The following is a 17092-nucleotide window of genomic DNA, read 5'->3' as shown; positions in this document are numbered from 1 at the left end:
GTAAGCAAATTGACTAAAAATGTGCAGCAGGTTCAGTTCTTTGTACATGATTTAGTACAAAGTCTCATTATTTGTGTGTTTGTGTGTGTGTGTGTGTGTGTGTGGGCCTGCAGGCAGCTGGACTACAACAACCTGACGGAGGTGAGTAAGGGCTGGCTGTACGGCCTGCTGACTCTGCAGCAGCTCCACCTCGGCCACAACGCCATCAGCAGGATCCGACCTGACGCCTGGGAGTTCTGCCAGAAACTCAGCGAGCTGTGAGTCCACCTTTTTTTATTTTTTCTTCCCTCCCTTTTTCCCCTCCCTCTGCACCCTCTTTCTCTTTTCTCCCCTCCCTCTCGTTATTCCCTCCTCACTTTCCATTCACATTCTGAACTCCTAACACTTCTCTGTGTCGCCCTCTCCTCCCCTCTGGCACTCCCGCCTGCCCTTCCTCACACTCCAGTTCCTCCTGTCGCCAATTCACACACACATAGACACACAGAGACAAAGCAGCGTCTCTTATGCTCTGCCAGTGAGTGCCACCATTAAAGCACTGCCAACATATTACACACCCCTTTGCCTCTTCTCTTTTCTGCTGCCACTCGAGCCACAACATCGGCCTCCGGAAGTCCCACTCGTTTTTCCCATTGGAAATTCCATTATTAGTTGCCGTTTTTTCCTTGTCAAACACGACCTTAACCACAAACTTAAAAGAGATTGCCCCGCCATCAACACACATTCCTGGAAGCAGATTGAATTTCCTTTATTGTGGCTGTTGTTTACAGCAGTGGTCAGTTCAGTGTTTGCAGCGTCTGGAGTGTTTTTTCACAGATAGGTTGTTGTTCTTTTCCCCATTTCGGCCGCTCTTATCACATGAAGCTGAACGTAAACATGCCGCCTGTCGGCTGGGAGCGTGCCAAAGCTATCTGAATTGTTCTCATCTGAGTTTACTTAAAAACGGGCTTCTTTGAAGTTTTGCTTGGTTGTAAAATTCGATCCGTAAAAAAATAAAAGTTATCATAAAATAAAATCACTTTATTGTCTTTGATTGTTGGTAATGCAGTTATTGACTATTCTCATGTTTTTGTTGTCTGTCCTACAGAAACCTCTCGTCCAACCATCTGTCCAGACTGGAGGAATCCAGCTTCGTAGGCCTCAGCCTGCTGGATGAGCTCCACATCGGAAACAACCGAGTGAGCTTCATTGCAGACGGAGCTTTTCGTGGCCTCTCCAACCTGAAGATGCTGTGAGTTGAATTCTAACGTTTTATGCTCAACACCATAGGAAGGTTTTTTCCCTCTTCATTTGTGAATCTGATCTGTTGGGTCCAATCAGTAGGAGATCAAACATACAGAATGTAGTCACAGTTTTAAATTTCCTCTTAAACCTCCATAAAACAAATTATATTGATTAATATTAATGAGCTTTAGAGTCGCTGTTAGGCTGATAATTATTTTAACTCTTTTGCAGATCTAGGCCCAGCAGTTAGTTTGCTGCTTCTGTGCTGAGCTAATCCTCTCCATAGACTGTATGTAATAATGGACACAGCCACTGTTACATCACTCACTGGTTTATGGACTCCTATTTAAAAGCCCATTGTGGCATTTCACCATTATGGATTTTTCCACCTAGGAGTGACCGTATTTGGACAAGAGTGTAAAGCCAACCCTATCAATAGCTACTAGCCTGGTTGGCATAGCACATTTACAGCTATGGTTGACTGTTGTAATGCTAACGCTAATTTTTGGTCATGAAAAACAGTCTAAAAACCATTAAAGCAATACGAACTTACTAGAAACACTGAACGTCCGACGCCTTAGAGCAGGGTTACTTAATTTGCTTTACCTGGGGGTCACTTGACAGGAGGCCAGGGGCCAGTTAGTAAACAAACATTAATAATTAAAGCTTAAAAAATTAGCCCAGACCTCTGTCAGGGGGGTTGGCAGATACTCACCAGCCTTATTTATCTAAAAAAAAAAAATTTATGGACAAGCTCTACTTTGGTGCTTTTTTTATGCACTCTGGCATCTTATTTACATTTAAAGTAACAAAAAAATTCAGTGTGAATCACTGCTAATCACTGCCTTAGAGTGTCTTTAAGTGCAACCAAAGATTGAACAAGATTTTATTTAGTCAACCAAAACTTTTATAACCTGAAAATAGCGACAGCTATGGAAAAAATGTTTTTTTTTACCAGGCTGTAAACAGGTTTATTTCAGCTATAATTTCAGGCGTTTTAACATTGGGGTCTACGGGGATTGACTCGCTGTTGGAGCCAGCTTCAAGTGGTCATATGAGGAACTTCAGTTTCTGGCACATTTGTGTTGGCGTCATGTTTTAGCCCGAAGGTTGCCGCTTGATCCTGTCACAAGTTTAGCTCCATAATTAATGTACAGCCACGAGAGTGCTATCAATCTTCTCATCTAACTTTTGTCAAAGAAAGCTAATAAACACTACTCCGATAATGTCAAACTAGTCCTACATACTCTGTGTGAGTCAGTATTCCAGCTAATAATAACATTAAAAGTAAATACAAGTCCTTAAAAGCAGTGAGTAGTTGACATGCTGCCCTGATGCCTGTCCCACCCTCTTTAAACTCCCCTCCACCATCAATCCTCTGCCTGAGTGGAAATATGCTGCCTGATTTGTTTTGGGTATGTGAAATAGATTACTGTGTTGAGGTCTCTCCACACACATAAAAAAACCTCCAAGAGGCACAACCCCGACCTCAACAACTCCCCCATCTCTCCCCTTCCTCCGCCTGACCCCCCCTCACCCACACCCACCCATCCCCCCTTTCCCACAGAGAGACTCCGTAACATTTCCCCTGGTTGGGAACTTTTAACTGGAACCAAATGTGAGCTGTGCTGCTGAGGTCACCGTAGGGCAGGTGTGCAGCTAGGTGGACATGGGTTGCTTCAGGGCTTCAATTCTGCCGCCCCCTCCCAAACACACACCCACGCACACAAACACCCTTCCTCAATCTCAATCAGCCATAACCAGGCATGTCGAGGAGGAAAATAACTGTTTGAAAGCATTAGAGCAGCTGAGGGATCAAAGGAGGCTATTTCTCTGGGAAAATCAGGGCTTTTAGTACTCAAATGCGGTGTGTTTAGTTGTTGGGTGTATTTTTAATCTTGTGGATAGCAGGTATAATGTGTCCACATTTTTTTAGCGGTCACAGTTTGAATTTGATAGCAGAAGAAGTTTCGGTTTGGGGTCATTCCCTTAAAATAAAAAAGCTTTCGTTGTAGAGTTGCTCTGCTTTGCCCTGACGTCCAAGGATTGTTACAAAGAAACCCATTAGAGTAAAGGCAGGAGCTAATTCCTGCACCCTCAGTGGTGGGAACAAGGTTGTACCAGCTGTTTTAAGTTTAAATTTAGTACAAAAAAAAATTCAAAATAAAAAAAGCCCATTATAATGTAGCAAAGATGGTGGAGATTTACGCAACACTAGATAAAAACAGTTACTAAACAAACACGTTCTTTCATAGAAATGAGTTTTTACTACAAATTTATACATACAGTCTGTCATATGCGGCAGTTAGCTGGGCGATATGCAAAAAAAAAAATCAAATACCATGATATTTCTGACAAAATACCTTGATATTTATATTGCAGCAGTATTGTAGGGTTGACTATTTGTGCTTTGACAAAATGTACACACTGTATTTTCAGATAAATAATCACCATTAAAATGAATATAACAGGTGTGTAAACGCAAATAACAGAACAGCTAGAACAGTCTGAAAAAATTACATCACGATATAATGTATCATAATAAAACAGTTTATATAATATCTTTTGAAAATGCACACACAGCCGTTCACATGATATCCCCTGACTTTGTTACAGCTTGAGTTCTGCTGGTTTTCGTGATTAGAATTTGCCAAAAGAGGCTGTTTACTAAAAAAACAACATTCAACTCTTTTTCACAAAAGAACCCACAGAATGTGTTAACTATCTGAGATACATTATATATTTAATGGTGAAAAGAGGATCTGTAGTAACACTTTCTTTGTGGCTAACTCATACATATTTGAATTGCATGCAGAGTATATTTATCCCCTCGAATGAAGTTCAAAATGCAGCACACATGTTATACTGCAGCATTCCCTTGTAAAACGTCTTTTTCTACACAACACAGAAAAGCCATTGCAGACTTTTAAAAGTGCTGCAAAGGCCAGGAAGGAACTTCCTGTCAGGCATGGAGCCGCTTTGAATATAATTTTAAAGTCGCAAACATTTTCCCCCTCACACGAAATGTAATGCCACATAAAGTTTTATTAACATCGCAAGTGCAGTTGTTTGCTGGGTGTGGATTTTTTACAATGTGGTCTGTCTTTGTTTCTTCGGAAAGGGATCTACAAAATAATGAGATCTCCTGGACCATTGAAGACATGAATGGACCATTCTCTGCTTTGGACAAGCTGAAGAAACTGTGAGTTTGTGATCGGCGTAACACGATGTTTCACCCTGGACTATGTGACTTTACAGAAACTCGAACAAGTAAAGTGAGGTTTGAAACTGATTAGATCTTTGTCGTTTTTCCCAGATTTCTGCAGGGGAACCAGATCCGCTCGGTGACCAAGAAGTCATTCTCTGGCCTAGATGCGCTGCAACACCTGTGAGTCGTCCTCGTGTTTCACTGATTGTTTCCAAAAGTCCGAGCTGTAAACTAAGCAGGGTGAATCACACTGAGACACAGAGGCTGTTTGTTACAGCCGTACACCCAAACTGTCTTCTCCCATTCCTCCACTTTGATGTGGAATCAAGAAAAATCTCCGCCATTAGTGTCTTTACGTGTGTGCCAGACTATATCGATCACCAAGGCAAGTGCAGGGAGTGTGTGTGAGTGTGTGTGTGAGTGTACAACAGCTGCATTTGATTCTAATTAGAGTTTTTTCCCAGCCGTTGCCAGAGCTCAAAGCAGCCCAGAGTTGGGCCTCTCTTGATTAACACAGCAAACTGCTGCCCAAAATTTTATTGTTCTGGAGCCCAGACCTTTTTTTTTTCCAATTCGATTGAAGTTTTTTGTAGCCTTGACTCTGTACGGCTGATGCTGGCAGAAAAAGCTGCCGTCTTTCCGTGAGGATCTTACCAGTACTAATTCCTTTTTCTCTTTTCTCTCCACAGAGATTTGAGCAACAACGCCATCATGTCCATCCAGGCGAATGCCTTCTCTCAGATGAAGAACATGCAGGAGCTGTAAGTATGACCATGTTTCAGGACAGCCTCAGTTAGTGTTTCAGTGTTGATGTGGGACAGAGCACCAGGTGAAACTCATTATGGTCTGCTGGGAAAGTCAGCAGCAAGCAGCGCTTGCCTCAGTGTTAATAAGGGGTTCACAGGTTACGTTTTCTCCTTCCACTAAAGGATAGTCTCTAGTAAAAAGCTATGCAAAAAAAGGTTTAAAGTTTTGCAAAATTATTGCGACTTAATGGATTGTTTGTTAGACAAATTTCTCACATAATTCAATTAGTGGTCTGTTAAGTACTCCCATCAGTAAGCAAAGCAACATTAAATGAACAGTATTTAAGTTTCTGCTGCTGTGATCCTCAATCAAAACAGTTTCTCCCAATGAGGATTTCCTCCATGATTATTTTTTAAGGAGGTTTTTGTGAGGAACTAAAAGTGATTTAAAGTGGTAAAAACAAAGAATTAAGCTGTGTCATGTTAAAAAAAAGGGGATTCTTCACTGCTGTTTGTTTCTGTAACATTTGTTTCTCTGATAACTTACACGAATATAATGTAAGATTTAAGGGGATTTAGTGGACTCTTCTCCTGTTTAAGATTCCTTCAGTGTTTATCGTGAAAACCGATAAAAACACTGAATGGCCTGTCTACCTGTTAATGTGTGCACCCCCTTTTTTTATCCCGACATTCAGGAGGTTTTCTCTGGGAGCTATATTATGTGCCGTTCTCTTCCTCTCCAAAGAAACTTAACTGGTGATTTAAACCAGTCAAAACATTGAATGTAATAGTTTTCGCATTAAAAATCAGTGTTTCGCCCATGCTATTTGGCTAATCTCGGTGGGTCTGTTAGTGCTTTTTTCTCTGATAACTTAAGATCCAGACGTTTAGGATGTTTTTACTGGGAGCAGAATCATCCACAGAGGTCTCTAACTCTCCAAAACCAACCAACCCTGGTGAATAAAACCAGTAAAAACACAGAGTAAAGCAGTTTAACATTAAAATTCAGTGTTTCTCAAAGGCTGTTTGGCACAGCAGGGACTGGAGCAAAGCTTTCGCTGACATTTGCTCAGTTTGTTTCTCTGATAACTTAAGATCCAGACATCTGATGACTGAAATCTTTCATCCAGTCGAAACATGTAGTTAAGAACTGTATCATACAAATGTGACTAGAAACTGGATAAAAAGTTAATTTATGATAGTTTTTTGCAGACAGCGAAGAAGATATGACATGACTGATAGGCGAATGCAATCAAATGACATGGATCATGTCCTTGATTTAAAATTACAGTTTCCTATTGACTTAAACATTGAAAAAAATATGACATTGATGTATTTGGTTTAAGATATTTTGATGCGGCAAAGTTGCATATTATATCTTTAAAAGGTAGGACGATAAAGACTTTATTTTGTAACAATCAAACCTTCCACTAACATTGGAGTTTTAGCTTAATAAACTACTCAAGACCTAAATTTGCTTAAATCAACCATATAAAGTTATATTATTGCCTTGTGGATGAAGTTCTTGTGGTATCTTCTCCTCCTGGCAGCCGCCTGAACACCTCCAGCCTGCTGTGCGACTGCCAGCTGAAGTGGCTTCCCGTCTGGGTGGCAGAACAAACCTTCCTGCCCTGCGTCAATGCCAGCTGCGCCCACCCGCAGATGCTGAAGGGAAGGAGCGTGTTCGCCGTCAGCCAGGAGGAGTTTGTGTGTGGTAAGTGATGCATTCGCTTGGTAAAACACCCTCAGACACACGCACACACACAGGTTTTCCATTTACGAGCTGACAGAGATTGTTCAGTATTTTCCTCCCCGACTTCTTAACAAGCTAATGAGTCTCATGAAGAGAACATTATGGAAATGTACTAAGTTTTCAGCTTTCTGGCTACTGTCAATTCTTAGTTTTTCCCCTTTGAGAACAAAATGCCAAAAAAAATGCACCAAATATCTATAAATAGTCAATTCCAAGACTGAACACAAAGAAACTTTAATACAAAAATTTTAAATTCTCCTTTTTCATTTTCTTCCCAGATGACTTTCCAAAGCCTCAGATCACCGTGCAGCCTGAGACCCAGTCGGCCCTCAAGGGCACCAACGTGACGTTTGTCTGCTCGGCGGCCAGCTCCAGCGACTCGCCCATGACCTTCGCCTGGAAGAAAGACAATGAGGTCCTCAACGACGCAGAGATCCACAACCAGGCCCACTTGCGGGTGCAGGGAGGTGCGGGAGGCGAGACGGAGGTGACAGAGTATACAACCACCCTGCAGCTACGTAATGTGGAGTTCTCCAGCGAAGGAAAGTACCAATGTGTCATCTCCAACCACTTTGGCTCATCCTACTCCACCAAGGCCAGACTCACTGTTAACAGTAAGTTTGGGATGGGAAAAAACACATTTTTTCTTCAAACTTTATTTATTGTTTTTTTTAGTCAATATACACACAAACATTCGAACTCACATATACCACCCACCCTGGAAACAACTAAATAAATATGTCAAGAAAAATAGTTAAAATAAATAAATGAAATTAATGAATTCATTAAATGACACAGAATACAATGTATTAAAAATAAATAAAAGTATATGATAAATTACATGAAAACAAAGAACCACAAAACCACAAATTCGAATCACAAAATGAAAGGAGGGACGAGATTTGCTGTAGCATTTATGAAGAAGACAGTGAAAGCGAATTCTATAAAGAGGGACCAGTTGTCTCTAAATTTCTGGCGGGAATTACTTCTATTGTATGTGGGGTTTTTTTTAAATGGTATAAAAGATAACACGTCTTTCAGGCCAACAGTTTGGCATTGGCTCAAACTATAAGGCCCGGAAAATGTTTGTCAAAGTCTAATTAAATGTCTTTTTTCTCATTTCCAGTGCTCCCTTCCTTCACCAAGATGCCAATGGACCTGAGTATCCGTGCTGGAGCAACAGCGCGGCTGGAATGTGCCGCTGTTGGTCACCCTTCTCCTCAGATTGCCTGGCAGAAAGACGGTGGCACTGACTTCCCTGCTGCCCGGGAACGGCGTATGCACGTCATGCCGGAGGACGATGTGTTTTTCATTGTGGACGTCAAGACCGAGGACATTGGTGTTTATAGCTGCACAGCTCAGAACACAGCTGGAGCTATTTCTGCGAATGCTACGCTGACTGTTCTAGGTGAGAAATAGCGGAAACAGATCAACTAGACATCAATGAATCATTCGAGTATTGTATCACACCGACTTATTTTCCGTCTTTGGTTTGTCTTTCAGAAACACCATCCTTCCTGCGGCCCCTCATGGATCGCACTGTGGCAAAGGGCGAAACCGCTGTCCTCCAGTGCATCGCTGGCGGCAGCCCTCCCCCGAGGCTAAACTGGACCAAAGACGACAGCCCGCTGATAGTGACTGAGCGCCACTTCTTCGCAGCTGCCAACCAGCTCCTCATCATCGTTGATGCTGCAGAGGCTGACGCTGGGAAGTACACTTGCGAGATGTCCAACGCGCTAGGCACGGAGAGGGGTAACGTGCGGCTGGCGGTCATACCAAATCCCAACTGCGACTCCGGAGTGCAGGGCGGCGTGGGAATCGGCATCGTGGGCGGGGCAGGATCAGACGACGATGGGTGGACCACAGTGGGGATCGTCATCATAGCAGTGGTGTGCTGTGTGGTGGGGACGTCACTGGTTTGGGTGGTCATCATCTACCACACACGGCGGCGCAATGAGGACTGCAGCGTCACTAACACAGGTGCGTTCAAAAGGTTCCCTGAATCATGCAAGTGTCACTCAGTCTGTTAACAGGAGCAAAGAAAATGTATGACATAACTTTACGTCTTTGTGCTGCAGACGAGACCAACCTGCCTGCCGACATCCCCAGCTACCTGTCCTCCCAGGGCACGCTCGCTGACCGACAGGACGGCTACATCCCGTCTGAGAGCGGCAGCAGCCATCAGTACATGGCGTCATCAATTAGCGGCTTCTACCTGCAACCGAAAGACATGAACGGTAAAACGCACGGCCCTTTCTTTATCCTAAAATCCCTGTGCAGCACTACATTTCTCTTACATGACACTGTTCCTTCACCCGCACAGGTTTTTGTCAGCTGGATACAGGAAGTGAAGCAGACATGGAGGCAGCCATCGATCCTCTCCTCTGCCACTACCAAGGTCCAATCAGCTCACTGCTTCGCCGAGACAACATGTACTCCGCTGACCCGTCCGAAGTCTTCACAGGTATGTACACATTTTCCATCAAATAGAAAATGTTCTCTTGATTATCCCGAAACAACAGTGTTACGGCTGATTTATAGTTGCACGTAGACTTTGAGCTGCAGCTTACGCCATCGAGAGCATTTATATTTGAGTGATGGTTCATCTTTTCAAAGATCTGACCTGACAAAGATCCAAGCAGGATCACAATGTTGTGCGTTTAATACACATGGAGTAAGTGTGCAGGCGTTACCTTTTTCCTCATAAACCCTGTCACACACAAGCCTTAAAATGCTTTACAGTGGGGGCTTTATTGTCTTCACAATTCATAGTTTCTTATCTGTGAAATTAAAGTCAATTAAAGCTTCATTTCCATGAATGGGAAATGGTTTTCGTTTTACAAAAATAAACACGAGGTCTGCGTCACTGCAACATGTAGTTACATTGCTGGGGAGGTGCACGTCAGGCTACAACGCAGGTACGGCATTAACTCAAGCAGAAGTATAAAACTCGCTTTACATTGTCATTGATGCAAAAACATTTTGTCTAATACTTCCTAAAGTACACTCATTATCTCTATTATTTCTCTTTTTTTAAAGGAACTAATCATTTCCTCCTTTTCTTTTACCTTCAGGCTGTTCCATCGACCAAAGGCCGGTCTGCATCGACTCCTACAGCGGCAGCCTGAGCAGCTCTAAAATGAGGGACTACTTCCTGTCCGAGCATTTTGACCTCTGCTCCTCTTCTGTCCTGATGCAGCTCCCCAACGCTAGTCTCCCTCACGGCCCCTCTCACCAGCAGAACGACCGCCGCTCATCCATAGAGGAAGTAGAAGCCAGTGACTACGGGAGAACTCATGAATGTCTTCCCCCCTCGAACACCTTCATGGGTAGGTTTTTAATTCAGTGAGTTTTCCAAACTTTTCTGGATTTGTCTGTACGTTGGTCTGACTTCTTCTTTTTACTCAGGAACATTTGGGAAAGCTCCCTGGAGGCCTCACAAGGACCTGTACGCAGGCTTTGGCCCGCCCTCTGTGACGCATAATGGAATAACTCTGCATGAGAATCCGTATGCCGCACCAGACGCAGATTCAGACGTCGAGGAGAACGGTCTCTCCAGGGACTCGTCATCAGAGCAGAGCAACAGCGTGTACGAACAGCCGTTTGACAGCAGCAGGACTGATCCCATCCCACAGCACAGGACGAGCACTTAGCTGAGTGACTCTTGTTTTCACGAAGAGGATGACCAAAAAAAAAAAAAAATTTCTACCTCACTGAACGGACACTTTTGCAATAAAGGACTCCTAAAATGTGCAACGAGTGAATGTAAAGGACGATTTGATGTTCCTAGAGGAAAGTAAAAAGGAGCATATTAGCAGCTGTCCTTTAAGGACACAGCTTCAGTTAAATAATATAGATGAGTATATACATTTTTTATATAAAGTTTATTATATTTTGTAAATTGTATATAAACAGATTCCGTTATTTTTGCTTACCTTTTGTGTACGAGTATTTTGCAGCCCTGCCTATTCAGTTATTCCAGCTTTGAATGAAGCAATGTTTTGCACATATGTAAACAATAAAAAAAAACACCTTAATGTGTGCTGCTACATTCACACAAGTGTGTCAGTGAGTCTTTATCATGCAGGAGTCGGAGATTAAGACGACGTGGTGCTGGCGGTGGGTGTTAAACGCTGGCCTTCCAGAGCAGAACCACAGACCGCCAAGGACGCCTCAGGTCTGTCATCAGTCAGCCCCCCCACCAAGAGAGAGAGAGAGACGGAGACTGAGAGGATGTTTAACTGTTTGTTATCATAATCTGGTTCCACGGAGAGTTCTGCAATAATCACAATTTATAGTTTATAGACAGCAGAATCATGTGGTACAAATTTACTGTTGTCCAAACTAATGATGCAGAGCTAGCTGAAGGCTTTCATCTCAGGTTATTTAAATAAATACCAGAAAATATCCCAAAAAACATCCAGACAACAGTATCAACCATATGACCTCACACTGCGCTGCTGTTACTAATACTCATACCACTTATACTACTCTTTCTACTTTTACTACTACCTCTACCACTACTGGCTGACTTCCACTTATTGAAGGGACAGTTCACCTCAAAATCAAAAATACACATTTTTCCTCTTACCTGCATTGCTATACAGAAATCAAGATTGTTTTGTTGTGAGTTTCTGAGTGTATTGGTTGTAGAGATGTCTGCCTTCTATCCAACGTAATTGAACTAGATGGTACTCGGCCTGTGGATTTCAGAGAGCCCAAAAAATACACTTGAAAAACTCAACAGCAATGTCTCTTTTTAGAAATTGTGACTCAGTTACTTCAGATAATTCAGCATCTAATCATGGACAGGAGGCTCATGCTCGTGTGACATGTTCAAATATAATACACATACTCTGTTTATAAAAAGCCAAGGGAGTTCATGTTTTGTAATGTTAAAAATTGTTATATGGTTAAAAATATACATTAATAGTAATTATAATAATGAAGAATGAAGAAGGTCCATAGCACACTACACAAAAACAGACAACCACTATATACAATAGTACAATAGATTCAATAAATACAATGACAAAAAAGTAAGTAAAACCAACAGGGAATACACATTACTCATATAAAAAAGCAAAATTCAAGCAACTGCTCCCACAAACAGCACCAGAGGCTCCAGTCTGAATGAAAACCAAACTAAGCTCAGGTCAGGGTCTAAATAATACAATTTACAGAGACAGAAAGCCAGCACATGTATCGATACATAAGACACAAAGGCAGAGCAGGTAGGCAGGTGGACATCAACAAATGTTTGGCTGGCAGGACACCATGGTGGACGCTTCAGAAGCGGTCTCATGCCATCATTACATATTTTGAGTAATAGTTCATAGAGGTTGAACAAAATGCAGTGAAGTGGTTGCAATAATTGAAATCAGTCACATTTAAAATGGTTTAAATGCTAAAAAAAAAAAAAAAAAAAAGTTGTAAAGGTGATTTTCTGTGCTCTACAAGGTGGTCTCAATCTATGATTCTGACATCAATTGCTTCTGTCTCCAGACACAAACCTGGGCCGCAAGTGATGTTTTCCTCATTAGAGTGAAGCTCTCACAGAGGAAACATTACTTCACTCTCATAATTATTATTAACTTTCCTTTCGTCGTCGCGTAACACTCGTGACGGCAGGAAATGTGACCACTGACGACGTCCTCCTGGAGCTGTTAGGTTAGCTAGCTCATTGGTGCTAGCTGAGCTAGCAGTAGATGCACGCTTCCTTCCGAGCAGTGAGACAGCTGGCAGGTGTAGTTTGGTGGGAAGTAAATAGTAAACTGCCCACAACAAGCTCTGTGGATTATCCTGAGTAACAAACTACAATCCGAGTGCCCTTATAAGGGAGGAAAGGCAGACTAACAGCAATACAGGTAAGACTTTTTTTTATTTTTTGGATTTTGGGGTGAACTGTCCCGTTGGCAGGTAATTTGGCACTAAAACACAGGAGATACCAGTACTGCTTACACATGATACTACTAGTTCTACAACAATTTTTATTCCTTATATTATTAACTTTGCTAATACTGTTACTTTTAATACTTAAAATTGGTCTCCACTTTATCACGCTATCATTTGTAGCCTTGCAGTAGTTGACAGCCTCTTCTACACTGCTGCTAACAGAAGCAGCAGTGTAGAATAAAAATGGTAGCTGAGAGAGTAGGAGTTTAGAAAAAACAGCCCTGGAGTCAATAAAAAAATGCAGTATGTAAAAGGTGCAGGTAAAAAAAATACAGATGCAGGTGCAACAACCTCCAACAAATTCATCAACAAGTAAGATCAAATAATAAAAAGCATTTTGTAAATGTAGTAACTATTACTCTGTGTTAAAATGGCATTACATTTATTGAAGAGCACATGACTTGTTTAGCCCTCGACGGGCTTGTGACTTGAGTTCAAAGACTTAATTGTGACTTAAAAAACAATGACTTGGTCCCACCTGTGGTTAATAGTAGGAGTAGTATAGCTGTAGTAATAGTAGTATTTTTCGCATATGAACATTGAAACTTGCAGCCTGCTATGAATTACCAACACTGTCAGTGTTAACTGCCGTAACCACCATCATGCATAATGACTATTAATAATGACGTTCAGAATAAAATTCTAAATAAATAATTATACATAATTCATCTTAAATCCACAACTTAGTATGGCACAATGTAAGTTAGCCCAAACTAAACTGTCTCTGTTTGCTGGATGACTCATCCCTCCCTCCCTCACCGCCCCGGCCCTTCTCGCCTGTCGGTTTGTTGTTTCAGGCCTCTCCTCTCCAACATGAGGGAAAAAGGTGTGCTTGTGCACCGGGGCTAGCTGTTGAAACTTGCACTTGGAAAGCGTCTTGCGGCTCCCTGGCTGCCACAGTGGAGTTATGTTTACGAAATGGCAGATTCGTGATGGTGGTGCCAGCAGTTTGGAGGGGATTTAGTCAGATCCCCTATTCGAGGGCAGTTGTTTCAGTCTGCCGGCGTGAAGAGAATTGGAGTGAAAAGCAGTAAAATGGACTTTTTGTTATAATCTCATGCACCCTAAAGGTCTGTGTTTGGATTCCCACTCACTTTGTGTATGGAAATGCTGATGATGAGATTTGCTTTCATAGGTTGTGTTATTTCACTCCCATCCTTCTGGCTGACTAATGTTTAAGTACACCTGGCTGTTGGCTACGCCGCGCTGGTTTCTATGCCTTTACCCCACTGTAAAGGAATGAGGGGGTTTGTTGGAAGTCTTGCCAGGTCTTTGAGGAGGCTGCGATTAAGACAAGATGGTGGAGCCACACACATCCAAACACCTGGGAAACAGCTGCTGCTGCTGAGGCAACATTCAACAACCAGTCCACCTCGGCCTAATAACCTTATCTCAGTGCAAAGTCGTGTCTGGTTAGAGCAGAAATCATGTCGAACAAACCCGATCCTCCGGGATGGATAAGTGACGCCTGCGGGTGATTTATGATGAACTCAGTGGGCTCTGTTTGGACTTCTTGTTGAGCACGATGTGGTGATATTTATAGCGCTGTATTGTTTGGAAGTAAATTTTCAAACCTTTGTGCAGCCATAATGATGTATGATGAGCCGGTGATGCATGTGTATTAACAGATGTCAGACCAGAACAGAAGGGCTGCTTTTAGGAGTCGAAGTTTTCACAATAGCTCTCCTGGAGCTGGGAAGAGTTTAAGGGGAAAAAGCCAACCTGAAATACTTAAGCATTGCTATTAAACACCTATTGGTCGTGTCTCTTGCAATCCACAGTAGTTTGTTGTCCTTGTTCCTGCTGATAATTGGCCAAACACAGAGGCCATGACATTAAGGAAAAACACTGAAAAAGGCTGCATTGATGGGGTCATGCTGCCTCAGGTGTTGGTGTGGTATGATCCAAAAAGTCCAGCTTGGGTTAGAAATCCATACATTTGAATGTTTAGCAGTTTGATGTTGGTCTAAAGGCAGGATATGTCTGGGTAAAGTTGAAACCAGCAGTAGTTGATTTCTTGGACACATTATATCGCCTTAAAACAGCATGATCTCACAGAAATACACGAAAAGTCTGCAACTTTTAACACTGTATAATACAAGGTACAAGGAAGATTTATTTCTCAGTTTTTAAACGTAGTCCTGAGGGAGGTCAATAATCTTTCTATCTGATAAATGTACCAAGTTGTGTATTATCAAACCAAAACAATGAGCTAAAAGGTGCTAAAATCATCAGTAGAACTGAGATGAACTGCAGAAAAAAAGCATTATTACACAGTATAACTTTTCTTATGCAGCCATACACCTGCTGATTACAGTAAGTTCACACATATTTCAAGAGTTTTCAGTCGACACAATGAAAAAGTGCCTTGCTCAAGGTCACCAAAGTGCAACTGTGGGAAGAAAGTTTCTTCCCCTTCCAGAGTTAAGCAGCTGGTGTGGTGGATTCAAACACTCTCCTCAACAATACATGAGCCTCTTTCTTGTAGGTTTTACACTCTACTGAACTATGCATGTTACAATTAAGCGGGTAGATGTAATTCCCCTCAGAATGGTTTATTTACTCCTTAAGGAAAGTCTCTGAAATTGCTGCAACCAAAAAACAATTTGTGGCCTAACAAGCGACTGAGGCGTAGAGGGTTTCCACTTTTTAAAAGGCGCTGTGGATCCAGGAGTCTCCTGCCGAGTCTGCAGCCAGCGACAACCTTCACATTTCCAGCCGGGGGGAAAAAGAAAACACCGGCCAGATTGCAGAATAATTTCCCCTCTTTGATTCTGTGTCCAGAGAAATGAGACAGGAAGTTGACGATTCCTCCAGACCACCAATGACTGGCAGACAGCTGAGGGAGTCCGCTCCCCCCCTGGTCTTAGATCAGCGTCTGATCTCCATTTTCTGACCCTCAGAGTGTTCACGTTAACAGACACTGATCCGGGGTCAGCTCCTCAGGCGATCTCTGCTCTCCACACCCCAGAGACTGAGCCAAGAAAATGAATTTAGCATGCCACGGTCTTATCTCATTGCCAGACACTCTGAATTTTGTAGCTAATTTGCCGTCATTATTGCCAGATGTGGTGACATGCAGACAGATGTTTATTATATTAAATAGCTGAAGGCGGCTCACAGAAATTATTATTCCTCTGTTATGAAGCTCAGGAAATCTGCTGGAGTGGGTGTTTGACTTTTATGACCACTGAGCTCGTTCCTACATAAGATATGCTTAAAATACAAATTTTGGGGGGGATTTTTTTGGCAATTTTTCCTCAAATGGTTTTGTTTACTATTAACATAGTTATTGTTGGTCAAGTACATTTATACAGTGACCCATTTTTTTCTTTTTTTTTTCTCTTTTTGAGAATTTAGAAACAAAAAAAAAACAGAAGATGGCGTGTTTTTCATATGCAATAATACATGTAAAATTAAGGAGCGGAATAGACATATTTAACCAAAGGAAGGGCGTTTTGGGGATATTTGCATTTTCCACTTTTTCCAAATTTCTTCAAATTTACTTTCCTAAACCCTCATTAAAAAGGTAATTATTTCCCTTGCAAAGATTTCATAAATTATATCATACCAGTTCTCTACAAATGAAGCCATATCCTTGTTATTGCTTTTCTAGCTACACTCAGTATTACAAAAAAGCATTTTGTTTTAATATTTGTAGGTTTTGAAAGTAAAAGACCAAAAGGGATTTCATCCCGCTTAAATCTATTAGTCGTCCCAAATATAGTCGCTAGTTCTGCATTAAATGCATTTACTTTTGGGAAGACCGAAAACAAATGCTAGTGGTTAGCTCCCTGGAAGTGGTGAGACTTCTGAGCAGGTGTACTAAAAAAAATCTACAGAGACTCTTCCAGTTAAAAATGAAGTGACCCCAGATTTTGGTATCTAAGGTCGCATTGACTTTGGGTCCCAACTGCTGACAGACAAATCCAGCAAAATTTCTGTTGTATTGCTTTCATGGATGGTCGCTCACCTCAGCTGATAATTTTGGGCTTTCCTCTTATGTGACAAAAACATTCGATAATTCGCAGATTACTTTCAAGCTCAGTGAGAATCTTTTGACCATATCGAATCACAGTAACGACGTTCGCTTGGTGCAAACACCAACCAACTTGGAAAGACTGAGCTGCAGAAATCCCACGGTCATATAACATGTTCACACGAGCTGCCATCAGTGAGAATCCCAGCACGGACTCCATAAAACCCCTT

The 17092-nt window shown here is 42.0% G+C and overlaps 1 protein-coding gene across 1 annotated transcript in view; it reads left to right on the top strand.

The window, feature by feature from the left end:
• lrig3 (leucine-rich repeats and immunoglobulin-like domains 3) overlaps positions 1 to 10988 on the top strand; it is a 28959-nt gene extending 17971 nt beyond the window's left edge. Inside the window, exons 7-19 of the mRNA XM_042511542.2 lie at positions 114 to 257; positions 1085 to 1228; positions 4343 to 4423; positions 4538 to 4609; positions 5119 to 5190; positions 6726 to 6889; positions 7207 to 7542; positions 8055 to 8336; positions 8432 to 8908; positions 9007 to 9165; positions 9252 to 9392; positions 10003 to 10257; positions 10337 to 10988. Of these exons, the coding sequence (XP_042367476.2) occupies positions 114 to 257; positions 1085 to 1228; positions 4343 to 4423; positions 4538 to 4609; positions 5119 to 5190; positions 6726 to 6889; positions 7207 to 7542; positions 8055 to 8336; positions 8432 to 8908; positions 9007 to 9165; positions 9252 to 9392; positions 10003 to 10257; positions 10337 to 10581 (2572 nt within the window). The 3' untranslated portion in view covers positions 10582 to 10988. The remainder of the gene's footprint in view (positions 1 to 113; positions 258 to 1084; positions 1229 to 4342; positions 4424 to 4537; positions 4610 to 5118; positions 5191 to 6725; positions 6890 to 7206; positions 7543 to 8054; positions 8337 to 8431; positions 8909 to 9006; positions 9166 to 9251; positions 9393 to 10002; positions 10258 to 10336) is intronic.
• Positions 10989 to 17092: the final 6104 nt, after the last annotated feature.

The sequence above is a fragment of the Plectropomus leopardus genome, chromosome 22 (assembly GCF_026936395.1).
Source record: "Plectropomus leopardus strain MGB_pleo_1.0 chromosome 22, ASM2693639v1, whole genome shotgun sequence".
Lineage (NCBI taxonomy): Eukaryota > Metazoa > Chordata > Actinopteri > Perciformes > Serranidae > Plectropomus > Plectropomus leopardus.
This window is presented reverse-complemented; position numbering and strand designations above follow the sequence as displayed.